General features: G+C 38.4%; 2 protein-coding genes and 1 pseudogene across 8 annotated transcripts in view; 2 read left to right on the forward strand and 1 right to left on the reverse strand.

Annotated features, from left to right (window-relative positions):
- The first annotated feature begins 2621 nt into the window (after positions 1-2621).
- LOC149027573 (transcription factor SRM1-like) lies at positions 2622-4169 on the forward strand. Its single transcript, XM_089163891.1, has 2 exons — positions 2622-3114; positions 3827-4169. Exons 1-2 carry the CDS (start codon positions 2723-2725, stop codon positions 4164-4166), a joined length of 732 nt encoding a protein of 243 aa, XP_089020017.1. The 5' UTR covers positions 2622-2722; the 3' UTR covers positions 4167-4169.
- Positions 4170-4792: 623 nt separating this feature from the next.
- On the reverse strand, positions 4793-6986 carry LOC149027574 (WD repeat-containing protein LWD2 pseudogene; annotated as a pseudogene). 2 transcript variants are annotated; one of them, XR_016174706.1, is made up of 2 exons: positions 6848-6986; positions 4793-5827 (listed from the first exon to the last, which is right to left on the reverse strand). The product of XR_016174706.1 is annotated as a WD repeat-containing protein LWD2 pseudogene, transcript variant X1 (transcript). The 2 variants fall into 2 exon arrangements; XR_016174712.1 differs by lacking the exon at positions 6848-6986 and adding an exon at positions 6512-6841.
- A 4028-nt stretch (positions 6987-11014) lies between these two features.
- The window catches only part of LOC149027575 (putative UDP-N-acetylglucosamine--peptide N-acetylglucosaminyltransferase SPINDLY), a 41130-nt gene continuing 27512 nt past the window's right edge, over positions 11015-24632 (forward strand). The window contains exons 1-10 of one of the 5 annotated variants that reach the window (XM_089163864.1): positions 11015-11432; positions 11601-11769; positions 11895-12331; positions 13335-13496; positions 13605-13780; positions 13854-13929; positions 19640-19768; positions 20569-20688; positions 20832-20900; positions 20989-21070. In XM_089163864.1, coding sequence (XP_089019990.1) covers positions 11921-12331; positions 13335-13496; positions 13605-13780; positions 13854-13929; positions 19640-19768; positions 20569-20688; positions 20832-20900; positions 20989-21070 — 1225 coding nt within the window. In that variant the 5' untranslated portion in view covers positions 11015-11432; positions 11601-11769; positions 11895-11920. The remainder of the gene's footprint in view (positions 11433-11600; positions 11770-11894; positions 12332-13334; positions 13497-13604; positions 13781-13853; positions 13930-19639; positions 19769-20568; positions 20689-20831; positions 20901-20988; positions 21071-24632) is intronic. The other 4 variants (XM_089163840.1, XM_089163847.1, XM_089163860.1 and 1 more) reach the window with 4 other exon arrangements.

The raw sequence follows: 24632 nt of genomic DNA on the forward strand, positions 1-24632 counted from the left end.
GAGATGTTGCAATAGAAATGGCATTAGGGTTAGGGTTAGGGTTGAAGAAGCGATCATGCTTGGTTTGCTCCTCAAAAGTATTTTTCAACTCAAAGGTACTAGAGATTCATTATTACATCTGTCTTCTTCGAGTATCAATTTTCAGGTTCAATTCAAATGCCACAAACCAACAAACGTTTTACGGTCATTTTGATCAAATATCTCCATGTGTCTCTCAAATGAAATTTGAAAGCTACCCTTTTGATGTTGAACTTTGCCTCGACTAACATCAAAGTAGACGGGCATAATTATTTGACCATTAGATCCATGGCATTGAACAATCTCAACCAATTATTGGATGCAATGTACACTATCTGCATGGTGTTAAGAAAAACCAATAATCAAAATTTTGAATTGTTGAATTATGTCGCGTAATTCATATTCGATTTGTTCCATGCCTGCAGGTCTTCTTTATCCATGTACACATTGATTCCTAGTTTTAATTTTGTAGATCTTTGTGAAAGAAACCAGTAAAGTTGAATCTTTGAGCTTCTGAATCGATTCAATGAATGGGTCAAGAAATGGTAAGGTTGAAATAAATGCATCTCCATGCTTCTTTGTCTTTCTTTCTCCTTTCCATCAGTTTGACCGGTTTTACTTGTTGTCTTGCAATGGATGGAAGTGCGGCACCAGTGAGGACAGGAACAAGAACAGCAGGGGAGGGGCGGTGGTTGCCGGCTGTAGGGTTTTTGCTGAGATATAGAAAGAATATGAGATTCCCTTCACCTACATAGGGATTTGGTCACTTAAGTGAGTGAGGTGACATTTTTTATAATTTGAGAAATAGAGGGATATTTTGATCAATTGACCATTTAAATTTGAAAAACTAACTGTAAAATTTTGGATAATTAACAGTTGATAACTTGTAATTTTCAAAAAAATGAAAAATATGCAGTTTGAAAAAGTTCCCACTTAAGTAGGCCATCAAGAATTTAGACCTAACTTAAGTGAGTGCCATGAAAAAAAACTATTACTATTATTATCTTGAGTATTTTTCATGGTGCTCCTCTAAGTTGGGTCAAAACTCTTAACTGTTCACTTATGTGGCAAAAATTACATGTTGTCTATATTTGCGCTTTTTATAAATTACAAGTTATCCAAGGCTATTTTCCTTTTAAAATTAAATGACCATTTTGCCTTAAGGTCGAAGGAAAATGTATGTTTTTTATTTTATCAAACTTTATGCAATTTTTTCAAATTTACAAACAAACTCCCTGGGTGAGGAGGGAGTTTTCTACAGACTCATCCCATCCTTTCCGCTCGTATAAGCCCCCAAACCTCCATCCTTTGCACTGCAGTATTAATACAGTTCCATGTCATATAAATCTGGGTTTTGGCTAGAAATAGGATTGGAGAAGATGAAGCTAAAAGAGGGATTTGAAGATCAAGATATATATCGCATTATCATTTAACAAATTGTTAATTTGTGCTTTTACTTTCTTAATTGAGTAGTTTATAGCAAACACTTATATAGTATTCAGGAGAATATGATGATATGATATGGATACACCACAACTGTTTCAGGTTTCCATTTATATAGTAACATGATATGATATGATAAGATTGAGACTAGAATATGATGATATGATACAATATGATATATATTGAGGAGAAGGCTACTACATATACAAAAGATGAGGGTGGAATTTACTAAAATGTATAGATCACTAATTTAGTGATGGTCACATGACTCATATTAATCTTATAATCTAAGAGTTAAGTAAATCCAACGAATAAGTGGAATGAAAATATTATGCGATCCTATAACTCAAAACACTCATCGGAAGATTCCGGCTAAGGGTGCCGGTGAACAACCCTTCCAATTTCCATGGTGAAATTTGATTAGTTTGTCAATCCAACTCTTTCTATATTGGATCATTATGCGTGGAGTCGTGGACCCTGCTTTGGTTGGTAAGTTGTTGAATGGTGATCTGGCATAACTATCTTATCCATAGAGTAGTTTGACTGCTTTACGCAGCTGAGCTGGACCGACTCATATCCCCTTCAGCCACGTCACTTCAAAAGTCCAACTTGATAACCATCACTGAACAATCCAGAATTCCAGATCCCAGTTAGCGATATCATATATAATCTCTTTCTACCAAAAATATATCATATATAATCTTCAATTCTCAATAAATATTTATAGGTATTTATAAAGTTACGAAAGGAAAGATGCCACTGGTCTCTATCCACTACCATTCGAATTCACCAACATTAATTTTAAAATAGAACCCAGAAAAGTAAGCCGGTTGCCGACTTCCAAATTCGTTCACAGGCTTTGTTAAAGTACATTAAGGCCCACAATCAAGACTTGTATACCTCCACCGGAAACTTTCCAGGTGGATTTGGGGAGGAAATCATGTGGTGTGGATCGTAGGATTTTGTCGATTATCATGGAGATTTAAAATTCCACCCGATAGTTGCTCCCGTGAAGATAGAAATTTTGCAAAATCTCCGCCGCCTTTTGGCAGCCACGTGTAATGGAAGAAACAGAAAAACGTGTTGAATTAGAACGTTCTCTTGAATAAATAAATGAGAGGGATGAAGGGTAGAAGTGTAGAACAGAACAGAAACCGAAATCCCTCAGCCTCTTTAAAGTTTATCCTTTTGAAGAACGCGGAAACCAGCTCTAATTCCAATCCAAACTGAAAATCCGGAAGGAATCGCCGACTGATCGAAGATGTCCCGAGATGAACCATGGAACGTGAACAACCTTCCTTCTACTTCTGCTTCTTTTTCTTCTCCATCTTCTTGGTCTCGTGTCGAGGATAAGTTATTTGAGCAAGCTCTCGTTTTATATCCAGAAGAAACTCCCGATCGATGGTATAAAATCGCTTCTCAAATCGGTGGAAAGACGCCATCGGAGGTTAGAGAACATTACGAAGCTTTAGTCTACGACGTATCGGAGATCGATTCTGGACGGGTAGAGTTACCAGAATACAAAGATGATTCGAATCCTTCAAATTGGGGTTCTGAGTGTCGGTCGAGTCAGATCTCGTTTGGACAACAGAAGTCGAAGCACTCGGAAACGGAGAGAAAGAAAGGGATTCCTTGGACGGAAGAAGAACACAGGTGAGATTATGACCTATTAGTTTTCGCCGTCTTGCTCTGTTTTCACTCTTACAAGTTCTTGCTTTATGTCCTTATAATTTCTTCCAACGCTACGATTAGTTAATATTTAGTTAATATTCTGGCCGATATCAGAACCGACACTTGAAGTTCGTGACCATTTCCTGTTTAGAGTGTTCTTGAGCTATAAGCTCATATTTTACATCAGCAATCTCAATTTTTCTTTCTGCGAAGGTAAAGAGGCCTTTTGGGAGCCGACGGTTGTTTTAGGTCAAGCCGTCGTAGTTCGTAGTTGAGTGCTGGAGTTCGATATGCTAATCCTATTAGCATATCAATAGTAATTCTTGCTAGAAATCTTGATGTAGAAGCTCTGATCAGAACCTAAATCATTCAGTTAGAACCACTAGGGCTCTGTTTTAAAGCTCTACGTTCAAACTCGGACTCCAAAGTCCTCATCCTTCAGCAGTTTAGAGTTGGCCCTGGCCTGGGTATGTGCTTGAGTATATTTGGCTGGACTACATTCAATTAGGTTCTGTATAGTTTTAAACCCCAAGCAAATTCCCCCTTCGATTTTAAATAATCCCTGTTAACGTTTTTGACCCTTCTTTTTTTTTTTTTTTCTTTCCCCAATTTATTTTATTTGTTGTGTTTTGGGAAATCAGAAGGTGAAAACCTTAAGAAGATTGCTGATTTTCAAATTTTTGGGGTGTGACAGGCTTTTCCTAGTTGGACTGAAGAAATATGGCAAGGGTGACTGGAGGAGCATTTCAAGGAATGCAGTGGTGTCACGAACGCCCACTCAGGTGGCAAGTCATGCTCAAAAATACTATCTACGTTTGAATTCTATGAAGAAGGAGAAGAAGAGATCAAGCATCCATGACATAACAACAGTTGACAGTTACTCTGTTCCTGCTCCTCCTCAACCCAATGCTCCAAGCTGGACACAGCCATCGAATGCACCATTTCAACAAGCAATGGAAGCCATGACTACTTCAAGACATTTTATTGATGAAAGAGGTTTGGCCGGATATGGACACTCTGACTTTCCCATGTAAATATTATTGAGTATAATAGGTTTCTCATCTGTTCATACGAGAGTATACAGCACAGATTAGCTGATGAGTAGCTGGATAAGATATTACAAGGGACGAGCTAGAAGGGTTGTTTTGTTTTTGGTTTTGGTTTAAGTTTAGGCTTAAGCAATGGAAACTCACGCCTCGTTCTTCTGGGGCTCATGACCTTGAACTTGTTATCTTGTCTCCAGGAACAAAAGACGATCAAAATCATCTAATCCATTGTGGACATTTGCCCTTCCTCGATTTTATCCCATTTTGGAAAGTATTAGACTAATCAAACCCAGCTAACACATGAGCTGGCCATATCAATGGCCAACTCTTATCCTTATTCTTATTTCACATTCCTATTCAATAAGGTCATTTGTATGGTTGAAAAAACATGATAAGCTCAAATCAAGCCATCAAGGAGGAGTTGACCAATAGAAGATTTGAGGAGTCAGAAAAGTCCATTTATTCAGCATACCTTTTTTTTTTTGGTAAGACAGCATAACTAATTTTGAACTATGAAATATGGATTCATGAACCTCTTGTTAATAGTCAAATATTTCATGCAAGTGAGTACATGGATGGGCATCACATCCTCGAGTTCTAATTTGGTTGTCCCTTCACACCTTCAACAGTTGTATCTTATTCAACAGAGCAATTGCAATCCAATTTGGATCAAGTGAAGACCAAGAAACCTGATTGATCTCGGCTGCAGAACTGTACCACATTACAGGTTCCATATGGCCTTCATCCGACTCAGGTCGGACCCCACCAATCGGAAGCTCCCACAGTAGAGCCCTTGCATCATCGCCAACTGAGCAAAGTTGCCGCCCTGTGTGCGGTGCCCACGCAATAGAGTTGACACTTCCCTTGTGCTTTCGGAGCTCCAATAAAGGGGTAGTTGGGAACCTAATGTCTAACACCACAACCTTATTGCTGTCCATCCCAACTGTCGCCATAAACCTTAAATCAGCTCTGTTCCATTCCAAACGTAACAGGGGACTCTCAGTATTGTTATTTTCATATATGATTGTTGATCTCTCTTTATCCCTCAAATCAAACACTCTAACTGAACCATCTCCAGAAACCGAAGCAAACACACCAGGAGCCCCCCAAGAGATATCGTACACTTCCTTGTCGTGCGCCACCAATTGAGAGTCCACTATTTCCCTTTCTATATCCCATATTGTACATGTGGTGTCTATGCTGCAAGTTGCAACTCGGTTGCAATTAAACTCTGCCCAGTCAAATGAGGTAATGGGCGAGTTGTACTCACTGGTTTTGTTACTATTGAGTAGAGATTTGAGCTCAATTCGGTCATCATGAATCTCCCACAACCTTAGATAGTCTCCAGATGTTGCAACGAGATCTGGGTTTGATGTGCTTTCAGACGGAAAGAAAAGGAGCCTTGTGGGTGAGTATGGATGATCGAGAACTAAGCGTGCATCGTTGTAGAAATGGGTGGTGTCTTCATTGAATTGGACGAGTTCAACCTTGTTGTTGTAGTCCTCAATGAAGCTTCCAATGCCAAGGCGAGTTTTCTTATCACTGCGTACTGACCACGCCAGTGCGCAGATTGGCCACTGAGCTTCATACGTGTAGATCCCTGGTTTCTTCTCCATCACCCTTTGCATTGGGAACTAACCTTGGTTTCTCTGCAAGTCAAAGCAAGAAACACACCATCAAAATGGTGATCCCCGATCAGCTAGAAACGATAAGGAAGAATAATTTTTCATCACATTATTATTTTCTCATAATGGACTAACACTTTTGGTAAAACTAGACTGATTAATAGTATGAAAAGTAGAGGGAAAATTATTTCTTTCCCATTGATATCCTTTTTCTCGAGCCTGCATTAGGTTGAAAATGTTGGTATTCTTTATGAGGGTTGTTACGAGCAAAGTTAAATTCACCAAGACCATTCACCCAGTACCTTCGATTCACAAATCCTTACAGGGTTTTGTTGTAAAACAGCCTCCCGTCAAAAATGGTTTGGATAAGATTTAACAGAAGTGGTGGTTCAGTTCTAGAATTACAAATGAATCTGGACTGAAACGGCGCAATTTCAGTCCAACAGTATGTAATTCGGCAATAGCCTTGCATATTACTGTTCTACTATTGTGGGCTTATGTTAACAAAAAACACTGTTCTTGTTTGTCTGTTTGCACAGCTTTGAATCTTTATATGCAACCATGGGATAGATACAAGTTCTGCTAAACTGGACTCATCAAATGGTGAAAAGCCAGAAGTATTCACAAAGATCTATAAAAAACAGAGAGCATTGCAAAGACACTCTTTAACGTTAAACCACAGTATATCTATTGAAGAACCATTCTCACATGCGAACCTGCCAGCGTCTCCACATAAGTACTTCTCCGAAAGGATAAAACACGAAAATCAAAAGTGTTCAAAACCCCCAGTTAAGTAACCATTTTGAGAGTACGTTTATGTGTGGAGGAGCAGAGAACTGTGAGAGATGAGAGGGCCAGTGAGTGAAGAATCATTACCAGATGCGATAAATCAGTTAAGTGGGAAACAAGAAATTAAATAAAACAAACCAGAATAACATGATTAATATGGCAAACTATTCCATGAAAGCCAGAGAAAGCAGCAGAGATCCAAAACCAAACAGATGAAGGAAATGAAAGATAACGAGAAATTCGAGGAAGACTTACATTGCTGAGCTTCTGCTTAGAATACATCCATATTTGATTCTTTCTTGCAGATGTGTGTATCTGACAAAGAGAGGAAGAAATGGTTGGTGGTGAATTGACAAGAATGGAAGCTGAGGCTTGAGTAGTTGAGTTCCATAATTGAGGGATCCAAGACTATATACCTGGTAGAAGGAAGGGAAGGTTTAACTATTAGTCAAATCTTCACGAGGGCAACCATGTTTTGCAGGTGAAATGTCGCTAGACCCCCAATATTGTTTTCCCATTCGCACTGGCCCAGCTTCCGCTCAAGTTGGATCACCGTTGACTATGGGACATAAGTAGGTATGACTAATTGTTTTAAGGCCCGTTTGGTTACATGAATCCAGAGATTTTAAGTCTCTTGATTCATGAATGAGATATTTATACCCGTTTAGTTGTGAAAATCTCTAGATTCATTAAATATAAAATTTCACCTTTTTACACTAAAAACGTGAATTTTGAGATTTACGGTATGGGGATTTCACCTCCACTATAAAAACTCTAAACATTTGCACATTCACAAAAATTACAAATGAATCCATAGATTCGGATTAACTACACAGTTAATTTATGAATTATGACTCCACTGATTTGAAATCTATATATTTGAAATTTCCAGACTCGGGTAACCAAACAAGCCCTTAAAAAATTACATGAACGCCACGAATCCCTGTTATGATATTTTATCAGTTGTGATTCAGTTATTATTGAGAAGCATCAGCTATTAGATCTAATATTATCCATCCACACAGCCAAATGCAGAACTTAGAATATTATTGTTGAGTCTGATTTCAGTGAATCAAAGGATATCATCAACAATAATCTAACACGGTTGAGTTGGACCATATTGTTATCGATATCTCTAAACTCAAGTCTTAAGTTTGAGTCTTGTATGATCTTTTTATTCCAAGATTCGCCAAATTTGTTGTAGATTCTGACCAAGTTGGCCTGGAGATCTGACTATTTTGTCTTACAATAAATATTTGTAATAGCTATTTGATGGAATTTTATCAGCAAATAAATGGACCATTAATTTCCCTTTGGATGGATGACACATGACTTGGCCGTTCCAAAGGTCAAGATTAAATTAAAATTTATCTTCTAAATCTTACCTTAGCCTTTGGATGTGATTGATAGATGTGTCATTCATCCAAAGAAAAATAAACGATCAGTTTCTTTGTCATAAATGGATGTGGTAGAGTTCTACTATTTGATGCAATGGATTCTTTTCCTACCCAAAAATAAATAAATAAGTAAAAAAACAAATATTTCTATAACTTTGGATGCACTTCAGATTTATGTAGGATTTAGAACAAGACATGTTAAATGGTGACTAGTGAGAATCTTAGATGGTGTATATTAAGGACATTTATGGTTAGTAAGTATAATTCCAATAGCTTGGATTTAAACGTTATTGTTAACATTTCAAAATTGAAATCAAGCTTTAAATCTTAGCTTGTGATTTGATATAAAAGTGTACTGCTGTGCACAACAGAGAACTATGCAAAGCGAAAGATTTTGTTCACATATTCATTTAAAAATTTTGGCAAATAATAATGCATCTACATCATACCCCAAGCAAGATGCACAAAAATTTTCCTAAATCATAACATGAATATGAAAGAGGAAAGAGATTGTTTCTTATAAGTCAATGGGAATTTCGAATGGAACCCTTAGGGTTATAGAATTATAGGAACGAAGCATTAGTTTTTTCGAATTACAAATAAACCTGTGAATTCCATGCAATCATGAAGATAAACGAACTCTCATTAGGACACTCCCATGAGTGATAAGAGAAGCATTCAATACAAAAAGAGGTGGAGACAACAACAAAACACATAAAAACACCGAAGACCTTATAACCCCTTGCCAAGAAAGTCAACAAGAATATTACAACTTCTTTGGATGTAACTAGACTGATAGACTCAAACTGAAAAGCAAAATAATAAATACATTATATACGCAATTTAACATCCAGAGTCCAGACTAAGGAGTTGGATAGCTTATATGGGGAAGAAACCACGGAAATGGGTTCCAAATGGATGGTAAGATGGTAATGCACAAAAAAAAAAAAAAAAAAATCCTCTATTACAATTCACAGGGTTGCTCGGTTGGCAATCTCTTAGCGTAGAGGTGATAGGTTCAATTATGCTTAATGATATATTATGTAATGCTTCAATTATCCAAATGACATTTGAAAAAAACATAGGGACCATTAGTTGGACCTATGAATGGACCCAAGCACACAACCTATGGTTTCCTCTGCTTAAAGGGATCATGGAGTAAAATGCAGATGCGGCGCTTTGATTTAAGAAAGTTGTTGGGGCCTAGGCTTCATTCTTAGGGACCATACAAGGGTAGTTCAACTTGTGAGGGTTGGAGCTTGCACCTTTTAAATTGGCGCTCGTTGGAGAGGCATTAGCTTTGAGGTATGCTCACCAGTCTCTTCCACACCCATCGGTGAAGAAGTAGACATGATACTTGTAGAGTCAAATTGCAAGGGCCTTGTCAATCTCATCAATGGGGACCTTCTAGGGCCAACCTTGAGGTCGGGCCTATTGTGTTGGACATTGTACGTCCACGTTAGCTCTTAATTGTTGAGTTGTTTGTTTACTCACATTCCTGTGTTGGTCAACACTGGTGTGAACCACTTAGGTAGGAAGGTCTAGTATGTGGCGATGTCAATTGTTTGACCTAATTATACTCCGTGATTGATGGAATTTTGTATTTCCCCTTCCACCGCTTTTTTGTTGCTTTACCAAATAAAATAAAATTATAAATTATCAAATAGACTAGATAATGGGGTTATGGGTGTAGAATATAATTAGAAGAAAGAAGTTGGATAGATAACGGAAAAGAGAGATAAACAATGGAAGCCAGACGACGGAGATGCCTCTGCATGCCTTGGACTGGAAAGGAGAAAGACAGAAGGCCTTTATCTAATCTCTATAAAATTGTAACAACAAGACGCAAGACCAGAAGAAAAGATACATATTTTTCTCTTCAAATGGCAACGATAGGTCTTGTTTTGCATAATTTCAAATGAATCTAGAGAAAAAAAAGCCCGCAAAAGATAATGCAACAAAAATGAAAAGAAATTCAATCTACTTATATCAATGTATTTGATGGACTCAAGCTTGGTCAGGTTGCATATTTTTTTCTTCTTTTTTCGATACAAAACGGGGCCAAGTGCCCAAGAAAGTCAAACTTAACTCAAATAAATCTCTAAATCTGCCTTAAGCAGATCTTCAAATTTCGGTAGGGAAATTTGATAAAATGCCCATAGTTGAGATGAAGACATTTTGATCTTAGTCATATAATCAGCGATTTTATTGGCTTCCCTTCTAACGTATTGGAACCGAATATGACTATTTCTACCTACGAGAGCCCGGATCTATTCAACATATTGCATGAAACAATGAAACAACGCACCTCTATGCAGCAAGGACTCAAAAGGTCAATGGGTTTTTTTTGAGTCTGATTCTATGAGCACTTGCTGGTATCCCAAGTTTGAGGCTAGTTTGACACCTTCAATAATCGTTGCAAGTTCCGCTTCCATCACTTGGCAGGCGTGGATGCGACACACAAAACCTCTCTTATATCTCCCCTCACCATCTTTCAAGACACCGCCCACTTTGTACCAAATCCCCTCATTTATGCACCATTGCATCAACAATGGCCTTCATTGGATGCAGGAAAATTAAGTCTCATTTGGGTTATGGGGTTCTCAATCAATTAGTTTATATTTTTTATTTTTTAGCATGAGCTTTCTATATTGGAGAAATATTACATATGTACATGCTACTGTAGGGTTTGAACCCCACACTTATCTATTGAGAAATGAGATTCTTAATTGTCCTACTAACCCTCTAAGCTTAAAACCTTAATATCTCATTTGTTGTAAGCGGACCAGCCAAAAGGAGTTGAGAATCGTGGGGGATTTGGGCAGTATAATAAACCGGTTTCATTTTGCTTTAATCTCAGCCGTCCATATAGTCATTTTCGAGTGTCAAGTGAGCACAGCTGTACACGCCTGACGATTTGTTTCTTTATAGTAATGGACTCTCTGATATTTTGACCCAAAAAAAACAAAAAACAAAAGACTGATACATATGGACTTCGGAGCCGTTCGGAGCCGTGACATCATTTTATATCTGGTTAAGGCTTCTAGCAGTGAAAATTATTTTCAAAGCCATTTCATTTTTTCCCGGTAGAGTTTTTAGAGCCATCAAGAAATCCGAAGGTTTCAGAGGGAGTGGAGCCGCGGCGGGCCGTGGGAGTCTCAGACCAATCCAAGGGCCCAGATTTCCTCTGCCATCTCGCGCCCAAACCCCTTCGCATTCTCTCTCTCCGTCGGAAAGTGAGGGACGAATCACAAGTTCACAACATAGCAATACAGTCTTTCTGTCCCTCCTCGCCACACGAAGGCTTTCTGCGTACGTCCGGTCGAGGGTTTTGGTTCTAGAGGTAGAAAGCCTTGTACCAGTACTGTTCGTCATTCCTCGCCATCTTGCGCCCCTTTTTGCAGGGATAATGTGTTCGTATATTCAGCTGATCTTCCTCAAATGTGAGTTTCTATCCCTAGACTTCTCTTTATTTTTTCCTTAATTCGAATCGGGTTTCCTATTTTCGTTTCGAAGCATGAAGACATCTGTCTCCTCTCGTTTGATTTCCCTGACTCGGCAACTTTTATATCCAACGCTTCGTATGGATTCAAATAAAATAAATTATTTAGTATTTGTTTTGAAACAGGGAACTTGTAGTGGTGTTCCTTGAGTAGAGATTTTCTGCAAGAACTGTGATCACAAGAGTGCGCTTTTTTGCTGTGTTACAGAGATCCGATTACAGAGGAGTAGTTCTGAAGTAGTAGTTAGTTTATCGGAATCATTTTATCCGGTTTCAGAGTTTAGTTCCCCTCCACCCCTACTGTTGTTTCAGTTCGGTGAAGTTGAACAGCAGTTTTATAGTTCATGTAACTATTGAAGGTCTAAATTTTTATTTTTTTATTTTCAACGATTATTCGGTTCAGGAATCTGAGGTCCAGGGTTCGTGTTGATGGCGTGGAAGGAGACAAATGGTGTTAATGGCATGGAGAGCGACGCCACTGGTGATAGTGGGTGTGTGAAAGGACGACGTTCTTCTATTGATAGGAATGGTTCTCCAGTAACCATCTCTCCCACGCCGAAGAAATTCGAAGGGAAAAATTCTGTGTCTTATGCGAACTTCCTTCGCTCCAGGAATAAGTTCGTCGATGCTCTTGCTATCTATGAAAGTGTCTTGGCCCAGGATAGTGGCAACGTTGAAGCTCATGTAGGCAAGGGAATCTGCCTTCAAATGCAGAACATGCGTCCTCTTGCTAGTGAGAGTTTCACTGAAGCCATTAGGCTCGACCCACAGAATGCTTGCGCTCTTACTCACTGTGGTATACTGTACAAAGATGAAGGTAACCTGATGGAGGCTGCAGAGGTATGACAATGTCTTATAGGGCCTTAACCGATTTGTTATTTTGAGTTTCAACTGAGTTATCTCACAATGAACTCCCCAGTGCATTATGGAATGACAGTTTTGCAGTCCAATTTTATGATTTTTGAGAACTTAAGCACCGGGGTTGGAGATGGGAAGCCTTTGGGTTTGGGTTAACGTTTAAACCACTTAATGTTTTAATCATATACGGGTAGTTGATTTTGCAATTTAGTCTACCAAAACCTATTTAGCACTGATTCCTGTAGATGAACTTTCACAACGACAATGCTCATTTACTCATTCATTTAAATGAGTGGAATACGTTACTTAGGTATGAGGTGGGTCATTAGGGGGAGGGTGGCTTGACTTCGCACAGAGGTAAGATTGCCCTGTTTTGATATAGTGGTCTCAGGTTCAAGTTGAGAAACAGTCTCTCCACAAACAGGGGTAAGACGGTTTATATTTTTGCCTCTTGGTACTTGCAATGGTAGGAGCCTCGTGCACTGGGTACAGTCTCCTTTCAAGGTGGATCATTAAAGGTTACCAGCCAATTCTTATGTCTTTTTTCTTGATCCTTTACTAGCCCCTGATTTGGGGTTTAGTATATGCCAACAAATTCAATAGGGAAGCTGTGACGACGCATTTATCCACATTCTTATTGCTAGCTGTTTCACAAAACCCATTGATGGCTTTTGATAAAACTCTTTGGCCAATGCTGGTATAAAGATTCCTTCTACATTTTTATTAATTTTAAAAAAGAACTTTGATTTGGTGACTCTTATCATGGGAGCTACACCTGCAAGCTTGTTCTGCTGGTCAATGGAATGCTGATTACTTACATTGCTAGTAATTCATTGTGCATATGGATCCACCACCAAATGTCATGCATGATATTGTAATTCTTTGCGTTCCAATCTGCTTGCCCCAAGTTACTTTTTGAAGTGGTTTTTAAGTTATTTGCTTATCCAGTGTGCAGTCCTGATCTTATAAAGTTTATTTTTTACAGTCATATCAGAAGGCTCTAAAAGCAGATCCATCATATAAACTAGCCTCCGAATGTCTTGCAATTGTTTTGACAGACATTGGGACCAGATTAAAACTTACTGGCAGCACGCCGGAGGGAATTCAAAAGTACTTAGAATCTCTTACAATAGACCCTCACTATGCTGTAATCCCTTGATCCCTCTCATCCTCTTTATCTTGCTGCTGAATATGTATTCTGTCTTCTGCTTTTCTTGAAGATTTAAATCTATTATTTTGAATTTCTAACATGCAGCCTGCCTATTATAACCTTGGTGTTGTTTATTCGGAGACGATGCAATATGATATGGCTCTCATTTTTTATGAGAAGGCTGTACAGCAGAGACCTATGTATCCTGAGGCATATTGCAACATGGGTGTCATCTATAAAAACCGTGGGGATCTGGAGTTGGCTATTTCTTGCTATGAGAGGTACTCTTGTTGTTAGTTGGGTTTAGGAGAATTATGTTTTGACTGGTATTTGATCGCTTTTGTTCTGTACCAGGTGTTTGGCTGTGGCACCCAACTTTGAGATTGCAAAGAATAATATGGCAATTGCCTTGACAGATTTGGGAACAAAGGTGGGTTTCCTTTTCTCTTATTTAAAATCCATTTTCATAACTTCTGAAAATTGTATTTGTGGGTTTATAGTTAGATGATATAATCGTCTCACTATGTTTATTTTTTGTTGTAGTATTAGGCTATTAATGCATTTTATTTTCCAAGGGAGTGTTGCATTGCATGGCCTGTATGAATTGATTTTTTTCTTTCTCTTTTACTCTTTCATTTTGTCGCCTGACCTTCTTTTCTGGATTTTTGGAAAGTTCTTATTCCAAGTTTTCAGATTTTGGTTAGTCTAATCAGCATAGTTGTTGATGCATCACCCTGATGGTCAGTCATGATATGTGAAAGTATGTTTAGACTTATAGTTTTTGACCTGGTTTAAGTTGGCCCTGCATTGGTTGGATTGGGAAGGACTATTCTCAGTCCATGGCTTCATTTAATTGATACAAATCAACACTTTGGATTCATGAGGACAGTGTAATTCCTGAAGGTTCATTTCATTGTATGCTCCGTTGCCATACTTTCGAGAAGATGCTTATGACTTCTTTAAGTAATAGTCTTGTAGGGTACTACTTTATTATGTACGACTTTGTGAAAACTGTTGAACTGCACTGGATTCGTCCTCTCTTTCTCTTAGGTGGCCACCTTAAGTGACTGAATGTTTCTCCCAATCCCCAAATTCATGCTCTGATCTCAAAGAGTGCATCCAGATCCTTGAATCAAATTTATGACAACATGCCCCTAAGAAAGTCAATGCTATGGGTTAAGAGTATTTTTGGGGTAAACTAAATTGGCTTGGACAACTAAAACTTAAGAACCTCTTGGATCGAGCATTGAAGGTGCTTTTCACCATCTTTTATGTTTTCACCTAATACAGGTTGGAGTCCATATTTATGTACCAAGGATCCAAGCACTAGGTTTCCCCTGGCTAAAACCGGAATTCCAGGTTTTGACCGAAAAACACGGTTAAAGTTACAAAAAAATCAGCCTTCAACTCTTGTTTTTTGGTGCTTTTATTTTTACCTATTCCATCTAAAATGGTACTTTTGGATTGGTTCAAAGTCTGTTAGTGTACACTGAATGCTGCTATAAAGTACACAGTAGCTCTAGTATAAACTCTTACTACATATAATTTGGTTACTGGAAATGTAACAATGCAATTAAAATGATAAAAACAAACATTTAAGTTGTGGAATCCAAGTATAAGCACTCGTCACTCAAAAATATTTTTTTTGGTGTCGCAAAATCGTATTTATAAACCAAAATAAACAATTTGAGAACCTCAAGAATAATCTCTCGGTGAAGTCGAGGTTGGGCCATTCTATCTAACATGTAACAATTGAAATGAAAGATACTAATTCCTCTAAAATTAGGTTAGGGAAAACAACCGTTATCTTCATGCTCCAATCATGCAAATCAAAGTTGTAGAGGGTTTAGTTATAAGAATGCAAAAAAGTGTGAAGATTTTAACTTATTTGGTGGCAAAATTTGGAATATTTCAAGGGGCAGACTGAAACGTGTGAAACATCGACGGTTCATCTGATTGAGAACTTTGAATTATTACATGGTTTTATCATGTTTTGGTTTCTACTGAAATGACAGTAGTTTGGTCCAAATTTGGATGGGTTTAGGTTCAACTGAAACCATTTGAGACTCAGACTGAACTAGCATATTTTCATTTCAATTAGTATTGAAAAATTCTGATTGAAACTTAAAACCATAGTATGTTCCATGAGATAACCACTGGAAGTGCTACAAATTTTATACTATATCTAATTTTGAAGCTTTGCACTTTGCTCTTGCACCTGAGGCTGGTCTTGCTTTGCATTTTGTGAAGTTCAGCCTGCTACTGGTGTTGTTCCTTCTGGTAACCTGGTGTCTTAATGGAGTTCCTTTATTGTAGCCTCAAGTGAATGAGGGCCAGAAATAAACCAGATCTAGGACCACCCAAAGAGGGCCTAAGGGGTTTACCAGTGCCCTGCGGCTCTACCAGCAACCCAGGCAGTTCCGTCTAAGTATAGGGGTATTTTGGTTTTGCTACTTTTCAGTTGGGTCCACTTAGGATTTAGTTGGTTCAAGTATGATCGTGGCCTAGTCTACTTTCATTTTTGAGTTTGAGTAATTATTTTGCAAGTTACTAAAGAGTCCTGATTAGAGTTGGATTCTTAGTTTGTGAAAGAGTCCATTAGGGTTGTTCTACTCCTTGCAAGAAATCTACATAGTCTTAAGATCCAAGTTGGATCTTTTTAGAGTATGTTATGCAGGTTCCTTTGTGTGAGTTAAAGTCTTAGGAGTTTTAGATTGATTTTAATCATAAGTTAGAGTCCTACTGTGAATTTCTTCATGTAGGCTATAAGTAAGTCTCTCTTGGCTGTAACAAACCAGATAATGATTGATGAATAAATTGATTTGAAGGAGCAAATAACAAATTGTGGGTCTTCCCTTGGAGGGAGGACTTGCGGCTTTATGTGATTAAAATTTCTGCAGATTTTTGAAGTGCTTTAAGTTCCCATTGTCATCTTCAGTCACCCCAGCCCTGCTTTTCCTCTTCTTCTTCCCTCATCTGCAGCATTTCCCCATCCCTAAAACCCTAGGTTCTGCCATTATAGCCCCTTCCCCCGTCGAGAATCATCTCCTTCCCCTTCAAACCCTGCGGCAACACCACAATCCCTCCCCCAGCCTTAGTTTCCAATCCCCCTTCCCTCCCCATCCCTTCCCCCTTTCTTTCCTTCTTCTTTCTTCCTTTAGCTTGCGGCAGCTCTGGAATTTCCAGAATTCAAAGAACTTCAGAATTGCAGCCACACCCTGACCCTTTGCCCTAACCCTTGGCCTATACCCACCTCCATTAGGATTTAGACTCTCCTCCCCATGCCCTAGTTTCGACGTAAAGTTCCAGCCCCATTCTTCCCCTCGAAACTGTAGAATTGTCTGCAAATTGTCTTCTTCTTTAGGAAATCCTAACCCTAAAAACTTCAAAATCTAAATTTCAGTAACCCATTGACCAAATCCTAAATCCTTTTAGAGTTAGCATCCCTACCACTCCGTGAACACTCGACCTTAAGCCTAAACCTAATTCAAACCCTTGAAACACTAGAATCTAAAAATCCCTATCTCAACACTCTAGCTTTTGAATTCCAGTCTGAAAATAAAATTACAGCATTGGAATCATGTTGGAATTTCAAAACCCAAGCCAAATCTAACCCTACCCCTCTCTCAACCCTTAAACCCCTTGTCCAGCCTATTTTCTTCAACCGTTGCGAATTCTAAACCCTAGAAGACTGCTGACTCTCAGGAAGAGGATCCTGAAGTGGACCTGGATCTAGGACGTTACCTTAATCAGCTAAACCTTAGATCCTGGTTCACATCATCAAAGATCTTAGATGAATAGCAACAAGACCAATTTGGGTTTTTAAGGTTTTGGCCAGAACAGATTCAAGCTTCTGTTTATGGTCAAAAACAGGTCTGATCTCCTAGGTTAAGTCCTTTGATTCTGAGAATTTATAAATAACAGAATACAAAATTAATTCGCTTGTATTCTGGAATTAGGGTTAGGGTTTTACGGATCTAGGTTTTTGGTTTTAAGGATCTAGGGTTAGGGTTTTAAGGATCTAGGGCATTGAGGAATTAGGTTATGGATTGGAAACAGGGCTGGAATTGGGATTGAGTATTTCGGTGGATCCTGGGGTGATGGATCTGTAGTTGGGGGGGGATTCTGATGAATGGGTAGCGAAGTATGAATGGAGGAAGAGAAGGGATTAAATGGTCTAGGAATTAAGTAGAAAATTGTAAGGAAGAGAAAGGTGGGATGGTAAAAGCTGCTGGTTTATCATTTACCAGGAGTACAAGCCTTGTAATGGACTGATATGGGAGAGGATAGAAGTATAGGCAGGTTGCAAGCACAGCCGAAGGAAAACCTGGAATTTCGCTTGCTCGAGCAACTGTTAGTCCCTTACCACCGATGGAGCAACTCTTCTCTCAACAATCATAGGCTGATATAACATCCTTTTTAATCTGACTCTGTCCTCTATTTTATGAGGGCTTTATTTATTGATGTTCACTTATTTCCCTAGTTGTACTTAAAATGGAAACTAAATTTGAAATATGACTCTAATAATAAATACTAATAATGTAGGTAACCACCACTCCCCGAGGTCCACAAGAATAATTAGGCTGGCTTCCCAGCAGCCTAGGGTTCTACCAGCAGCATTGAGAGCATATTTTGGCCATGAGGGTATTTTGGCAGTCCCACTCAAGCTCAGCTGGGTCTAGTTATAATCAGGAGTTTGTTAGGAGTTCATAACTGTTTTCAATTTGTTTTCTGAAGTCAGTCTGGGTGAAGATAAATCAAAGTCCTATTTAAAATAGGAATCCTATTTGAATTCGGTTTTTGACATTAAGTACTGTTAGGAGTCTCTAATAAAGGCTATAAATATTCAGCCTATGCTTGTAACAAAAAACAGTTTGATGATAAATTATTGAAGAGAGGTTGTTGCAGCAAGAACAGGAATCGAATAGAGTTGGGGTTTAGATTGAGGGAAATTCCTTTGGCAGAGCTGCTGGTCTGCCTTCCATCATCCATCCTCCATTCCAGGCCTTCTAAAGCAGGTGAGTATTAATTCCTATCAACCCTACAGCATTCCCCCCCCCCCCCCCCCCCCCCAATTGCACTTGCTGTCCTTCCCCTCCACACCCCTTTCAGACCTCCCCCTTCTTCCCCAAAACCCAAAATCACATATCTCCCAATCACCTCAGAATTCTTGCTCCTTGATTCACAACCCTCCCACTCCCATTAGCACTTGACCCAATCCTTGCCCTAGTTAGCATTGAGAAACCGTAAAATCCCAGACCCTAGGAACTTGAATCTGAAACTGAAAACAGTAAGGTTCAGATTTTTGTTTCAAAAGCCCTAAACCTATGACCTTAATTCAAACCCTGTCCAACTACACGGCAAACTCTAAAACCCCTAAACAGCCTAGAATCCCTTAGTCACAGGGTTTTAACCCTATATTTACTGCTATCCTCCAGGATCTTGGTTTATTGGCCCTCATCTCAATGAGGCTACATCAACTAACCTTAAAAGGATTGTTTACTCCTGTGTATCAGGTCCCTGATAAGGATTATTTAATGGTGTGTTAGGGCCCTGATAAGGTCTATTTAATTTATGCGCATTACTGTTGGTAAACCTGACCTAACCTAGACTGACTAATGAAATTAAAATACAGAATATGAAACCCTTTGTGGCTCTAATTACAATCTGCCACCGGTGTATCAAGTGGCAATCCTAGGTTTTCTTTTGGCCTTGGTCCTTCCTTTCGGCTAGGTCTTGGGACCTATATCATCTTTTGCTGTTGATGAGGTTGGAAGACCAAGAAAAGTTGTCATTGAGGTGCTCATTGCATTATTGTTATTGTTATTTAAATCTTGATTTCAGGGTTTCCTGTTGGGGCTTATTCAAGTGGAACTACCCTTCATGCTGGAGAGCCTCCATGGCCATTTATTGCATTTACCCTAATTGTGATGCTTGTTTTCAGTGCCAGTCATCATGCTGCATTTTCAAGATCTCAAGTTAGTTTGCTTATATACTCGTGTGGATAAATTTACTTGTCTGTCCTAGGCACTTCTAAAGTTTAGACCGTTGGACACCATTAAACTGTGTTCTATCTTCTTAGAGTGGAGTTCACTTTCCTGACTACTGAATTTGGCTTTAAATGATTTCTTTCTATTCAGGTCAAACTAGCAGGAGATGTGGATCAAGGTGTGGCATACTACAAGAAGGCTCTGTATTATAGTTGGCATTATGCAGATGCAATGTATAACCTTGGTGTTGCATATGGTGAAAGTCTTAATTTTGATGAGGTGAGTTCTTCATAGGTGATCAGTAGACCTTCCGATGCAGCTAAAGGTCACCTTACACATGAGATTACAAGTGTTTAAATTCAGTTGGGAATATGATGATTCAAATGAAGCTACTACAGACAACCAAACTGTAGGCTAGCTCTATTTCTATAAGAACGAATGACTGATAAACTTCCCTAAACAAATTGTTTTGCAATCTGGTAGCTTTTAAATTGTCTAGAATTGAGATTTTTAGTCTTGGCAATACTGATAATCCCATCATTTTCTGAATCAGCAGAATTATTGATTCTTTTGTTTAGTTTGAAGTAGATTCACTCCTTGGGTTATTGTTTTCTCTATGTAAACTAACTTTGATTGGTTGACTTTGGATGTAAACTGGCTTTAAACCATATCTTCAAGATTAGTGAAAAAACGATGGTCAGCATCAAAGGTTCACATGTGAACTACAGGGTGAACAAGCCCAAGGATAAAGATTGATAAAAAACCAGGCTTTAAAAGTATGAAGGTTGGTAAAAGAGGGGAACAAAAACACACTTAAATAAAGCTGATTAGGGGTGGGGAAACGGTATTCTTTGAACTGAAAACAGAATGGGATGGTCGTATATGTGGTTTGGTTACAAGGAGCGAACAAGGAGATGGCTTTAGTCAAAATTAGTGGCATTGTTAGAATATGTTCTCTCGTTTCTTTAGTACGCTTGCAAGCTTTTGTTTATGCTATGTTAGTATGTTGATATGTAGTTTGCATTTCCTGCAGTTGTATCTCGCTGAAGTCAATTTAGAATAAACTTCTGTTCTTGTAGGCAATTGTGTTCTATGAGCTTGCATTGCACTTCAATCCCCAGTGTGCAGAGGCATGCAACAATTTAGGAGTAATCTACAAGGACAGAGACAACCTTGACAAAGCTGTGGAGTGTTATCAGGCAAGTTTCAGCTATAATGTTCTAATACTACCCATATCATGCAGCTATAATATATGTGTGCAATTTTTCTGTCCTCTCTTGATTGCATAGCAACTTAACTCTTAATTTGGAAACTGGTGATGAATCGTTTCTGGATTTTGCAGAAGGCTTTGTCTATCAATCCAAACTTCTGTCAGTCTCTAAACAACCTTGGTGTTGTATACACTGCCCAGGTGTATTATTTATATACAATGTATATTCTTTTTTATTTGAGTTGATTATAAGTGGTTGTGGTGGTTAACATTTTGTTTTCATAAGCAGGGTAAATTGGATGCTGCAGCAAGCATGATTGAGAGGGTTATTGTAGCAAACCCCACATATGTGGAAGGACACAATAACTTGGGTAGGTTTTCTTTACCACTCTCTTCTCACTTTGAACCCAAAATCTTCCTTTTTGTTATTGTCATAACTTCTCAGTACAAGATTTTCCTTGTTGGTTACTTTATTCCAAGTGGTTGCTTTTATGTATTTCTTGGTTGGGATTTAATAACAAGAGCATCATATGCTGGAAAAGGTCCGGAGTAATTTTTTAAATTTAACTTGAAGTAGATTTATTTTGATGGATTGTGCTCCCAGGAATTGTGGAGTGCAATTTTTTAATCAAAATTGATATTTCTCCATCACCTAGTGAATGACCGGTTGTAAGTATAAACTGGAACTCTAGACAATGTTTAAAAGAAATGATGTTCTTTTTGTGCAAGAATATCTTGCATGCAGATTCGTACTACATTCACATCATTTGATGAGAAAATTTAGCTTTAGCTGCAATGAATGATTCTGTTAGGCTGATGGCTTTTGTTTGCTTAGAAATAAGAAGTCGTAGTTATTTGGTTTAGAATCTAACCAATGGTTTCAGACCAAGCTATGGTAGGGCTTGAGATTCATCTGGAGTAAGAGTTAGGTGCTGTCAGGAAGCCAAGAAATTATTGTTACTATTGTTATTTTTTCTGAAAAGGAGAGGGAGAGATAGCCACATTAAGTCATGTTATTGTGATTTTGTCCAGTTTTGTTTTTCTTTTCTTGGTTTGCAAATATTGCTGTAGTTGCCCTTTTCTTTTTGGTATTTTAAATAGTCTAGACAATTTCTTTACCATAAAAAAAATGGATTAACAATTGTTAATCCACATAGATATAAAATTTTGAAGTGGACAAAATAATATGTTGGATCAATGAATCCATGGAGTCCTCCTAATTTTGCAACAGTGCTGTAACACCGAGAAGCTGGCTCTTGGTGCATTCTAGGGCCAGAGTCCCTTATGAAAATGTGGTAAGTATTTACTTGTCTCTCCTCCCTCGCGCTCATTACCCAAAGAGGAAGAAGAAGGTAGAAGCAGAAGCAATGAAGGGGGTCTCATAAGATCTAGGACAACCAAGTTAATAACTATTGCTTATACTCAAATTCAACCCTATGATTAGGCTGTAACTAGAATCAAATAGGGTATCCAGGAAGTATATGCACTGAAACCATGATTCTAATCTGGAGATCAGATGCTTGAAGCCTGCTACACTAGATTACCAAATATTTTAGCCTTAGTGTGTATTCTTAATTCTTCAGTCAGCATTTGATGGAGCACCAATAGGATAATCTTCTCAGGACTGGCAGCAATTTCCAGCAGCCTCTGAAGCTTCAGTCGTGTGTCCAATAAGGTCGACTCACAGAACAACAAAAGAGAAGCCTGTGAAGTGATGGAAGAAGAGTGGGAAGAGGGGATGTGGCTGGTGAGGGCTCTCCTGCTGACAGCTTCACTGTTGTTGTCTCTCAAAGGAACTCTCTCATAATGACATGGTTAACAACCATTTTTTTTTCTTTCTGTTTTTAATTTTAAAGATCTCATTAGTGGAGGTTAAACTACAGCCTTCTCTTTTATTTATAACTTCAGATATCATCTATTGCATGTGAAATACCAATTTATGGCTGGATCACAAAAGATATGGGCCCAGGCAGGATCTTCTTGAACAAGTTTAATGCTCAATGTTGGTCTTGGAAAAAACTGAGTGACAATTGAAGAACTTGTAGCAGATCTTTAGGATGGAATCAATTTAACTGGAAACAAAGAAGAAAATAGAAAAGTAGACTTGCAGATCTGGCACCAGAGAAGACCTTTTTCCTTAGAAATCAACATAGGGTTGGGACTTTGTTGGTTCAGTTCCCCTTGTAATCAGCCAACTTAAACGTGGGTTCATGAGTTATGCAAGGAAATTCCGTAATTAGTTTGAATTTTTTTGGCTTTAAATTAATCAATTGAAACAGGTTTAATTGGTTTATTTATTGGGTACACGTTCAATTAGTTTTAATTAGTGGGTCAATTTAAGTTGAGGCATACAGGTTTTTTCCTTATAATTAGTAACATTTAAGGCTATCCTTAAAATTAGTAATGTTTTAGGCTATGGTTAGGCTCTGCAGATGGAGAGAGTTCTAATTGTTTCAGAGTTACTTATAAAATGGTAGGTTGTGGGGTAGCTTAAGTGGTAGGTTGGGGGGTTAGCTGTTCTAGAATTACTTTAGAGAAGGTAGGATGCAAGTTATTCCTTTGTTCTAAAACAAAATTCCTTAAAAGAAAATGGCAGCCTGTCAGCCTGATACTTAGGAAGTTGGTAGGACTTGTTTCTTTTTGGTAGGACTCTATGTAGCCATGCAAGGTATTATTTTTCTGTTTTATTTCATCCCAATTAATACTTTAATTGTAGGCTGTTTAGCCCTTTAAAATCCCCGTGGTATGAAGAATACATTAGTTTGTTTTGGAGAAAATACTGATTCCCTTAGAATGCCATAAAGGCTGTTTCAGTTTTCAATCTGGGAGAGTGTCCAGGGCTGGAGTTGGAGTCCATTATCCTAAGCTTTGCAGCTTTGAAGCTGCTAGGCAGCAACCTCTTGTTTTGGCCAAGCAAGCACTCTAGAGGGTTATTCACAAGTAGGCAACATTCAGTTCTGGGACGTATATTCTTCCTCTTTCTGGTTTTATTTTCAGTTTCAGTTTTGGGGATGATTCTACCATTAAAACTGCGACTACAAATTTTGTAGGGTTTCCCTACTCAGACTTTCACATCTTTTGGAGAAAAACTGTCTCTTCTATGGGGCACTTTCTCTCTGAATTGAAGCCGTAGAATCCCCCCCTTCCCCATTGACCTATGACTCATAATTTTGATCCTTTTTTTTAGGAGTTTTCTGTTTGGGGCTGGAATTCAAATCAATCCTTCTTACCTTCCTTAAAAGTCACAGCCAGAATAGACTTCTATAGCATCCTAAAGCCTCACTAACAGCCCTACTCAAAATTGCACAAAGCTGGTTTTGTCTTATAAAATCTTGGCTAGCTGCTGCACTGCTTGGACAACCAATCAAGGATGTATTAAGGATAGGATTAGATTGAATATCCGCCATCTCTTGGGTCTCTCACCCACGCCTTTCTCGTAGCACCAGGCTATGCGCCCTTCCTTTCTCTCTCTGGATCTCACAATCAAATTCATGTTCAAGTCTGTAAACCCTTATAAATTTACATACTAGACTCAAGCAGATTTAAAACTAAAAAGTAATGGCCAAAACATAATTCTTGACTAGCAAGTTAACGCAAACTGACTAGGAAACTAAAATAATGAAAGGAAGAGATTCAAGATTGATGCATCAACTTAGTTTTACCTAAATATATAACAGAGACTACAAACCATTATTTGAATATAGGATCAAGTTTTTCCGACACTGTATTGTGTGAAATCTCTTTTAATCTCTGATCCCAACAAAATTATAGTTTGATTATCAAATGCTGTCGAGCTGTATCTGTGTGTATCTACGGCTTGATAGCTACTACTGATACAGCCCTATACTCTCACTAAACATTTGATGTACGTATCTGCAGTATTGGTACGTATCGAATGACCCAATACAGTACAATACCAAGTTAGACAAACAG

Source organism: Hakea prostrata, chromosome 1, assembly GCF_041222555.1.
Source record: "Hakea prostrata isolate BN-2017 chromosome 1, UWA_Hpros_2, whole genome shotgun sequence".
Classification (NCBI taxonomy): Eukaryota; Viridiplantae; Streptophyta; class Magnoliopsida; order Proteales; family Proteaceae; genus Hakea; species Hakea prostrata.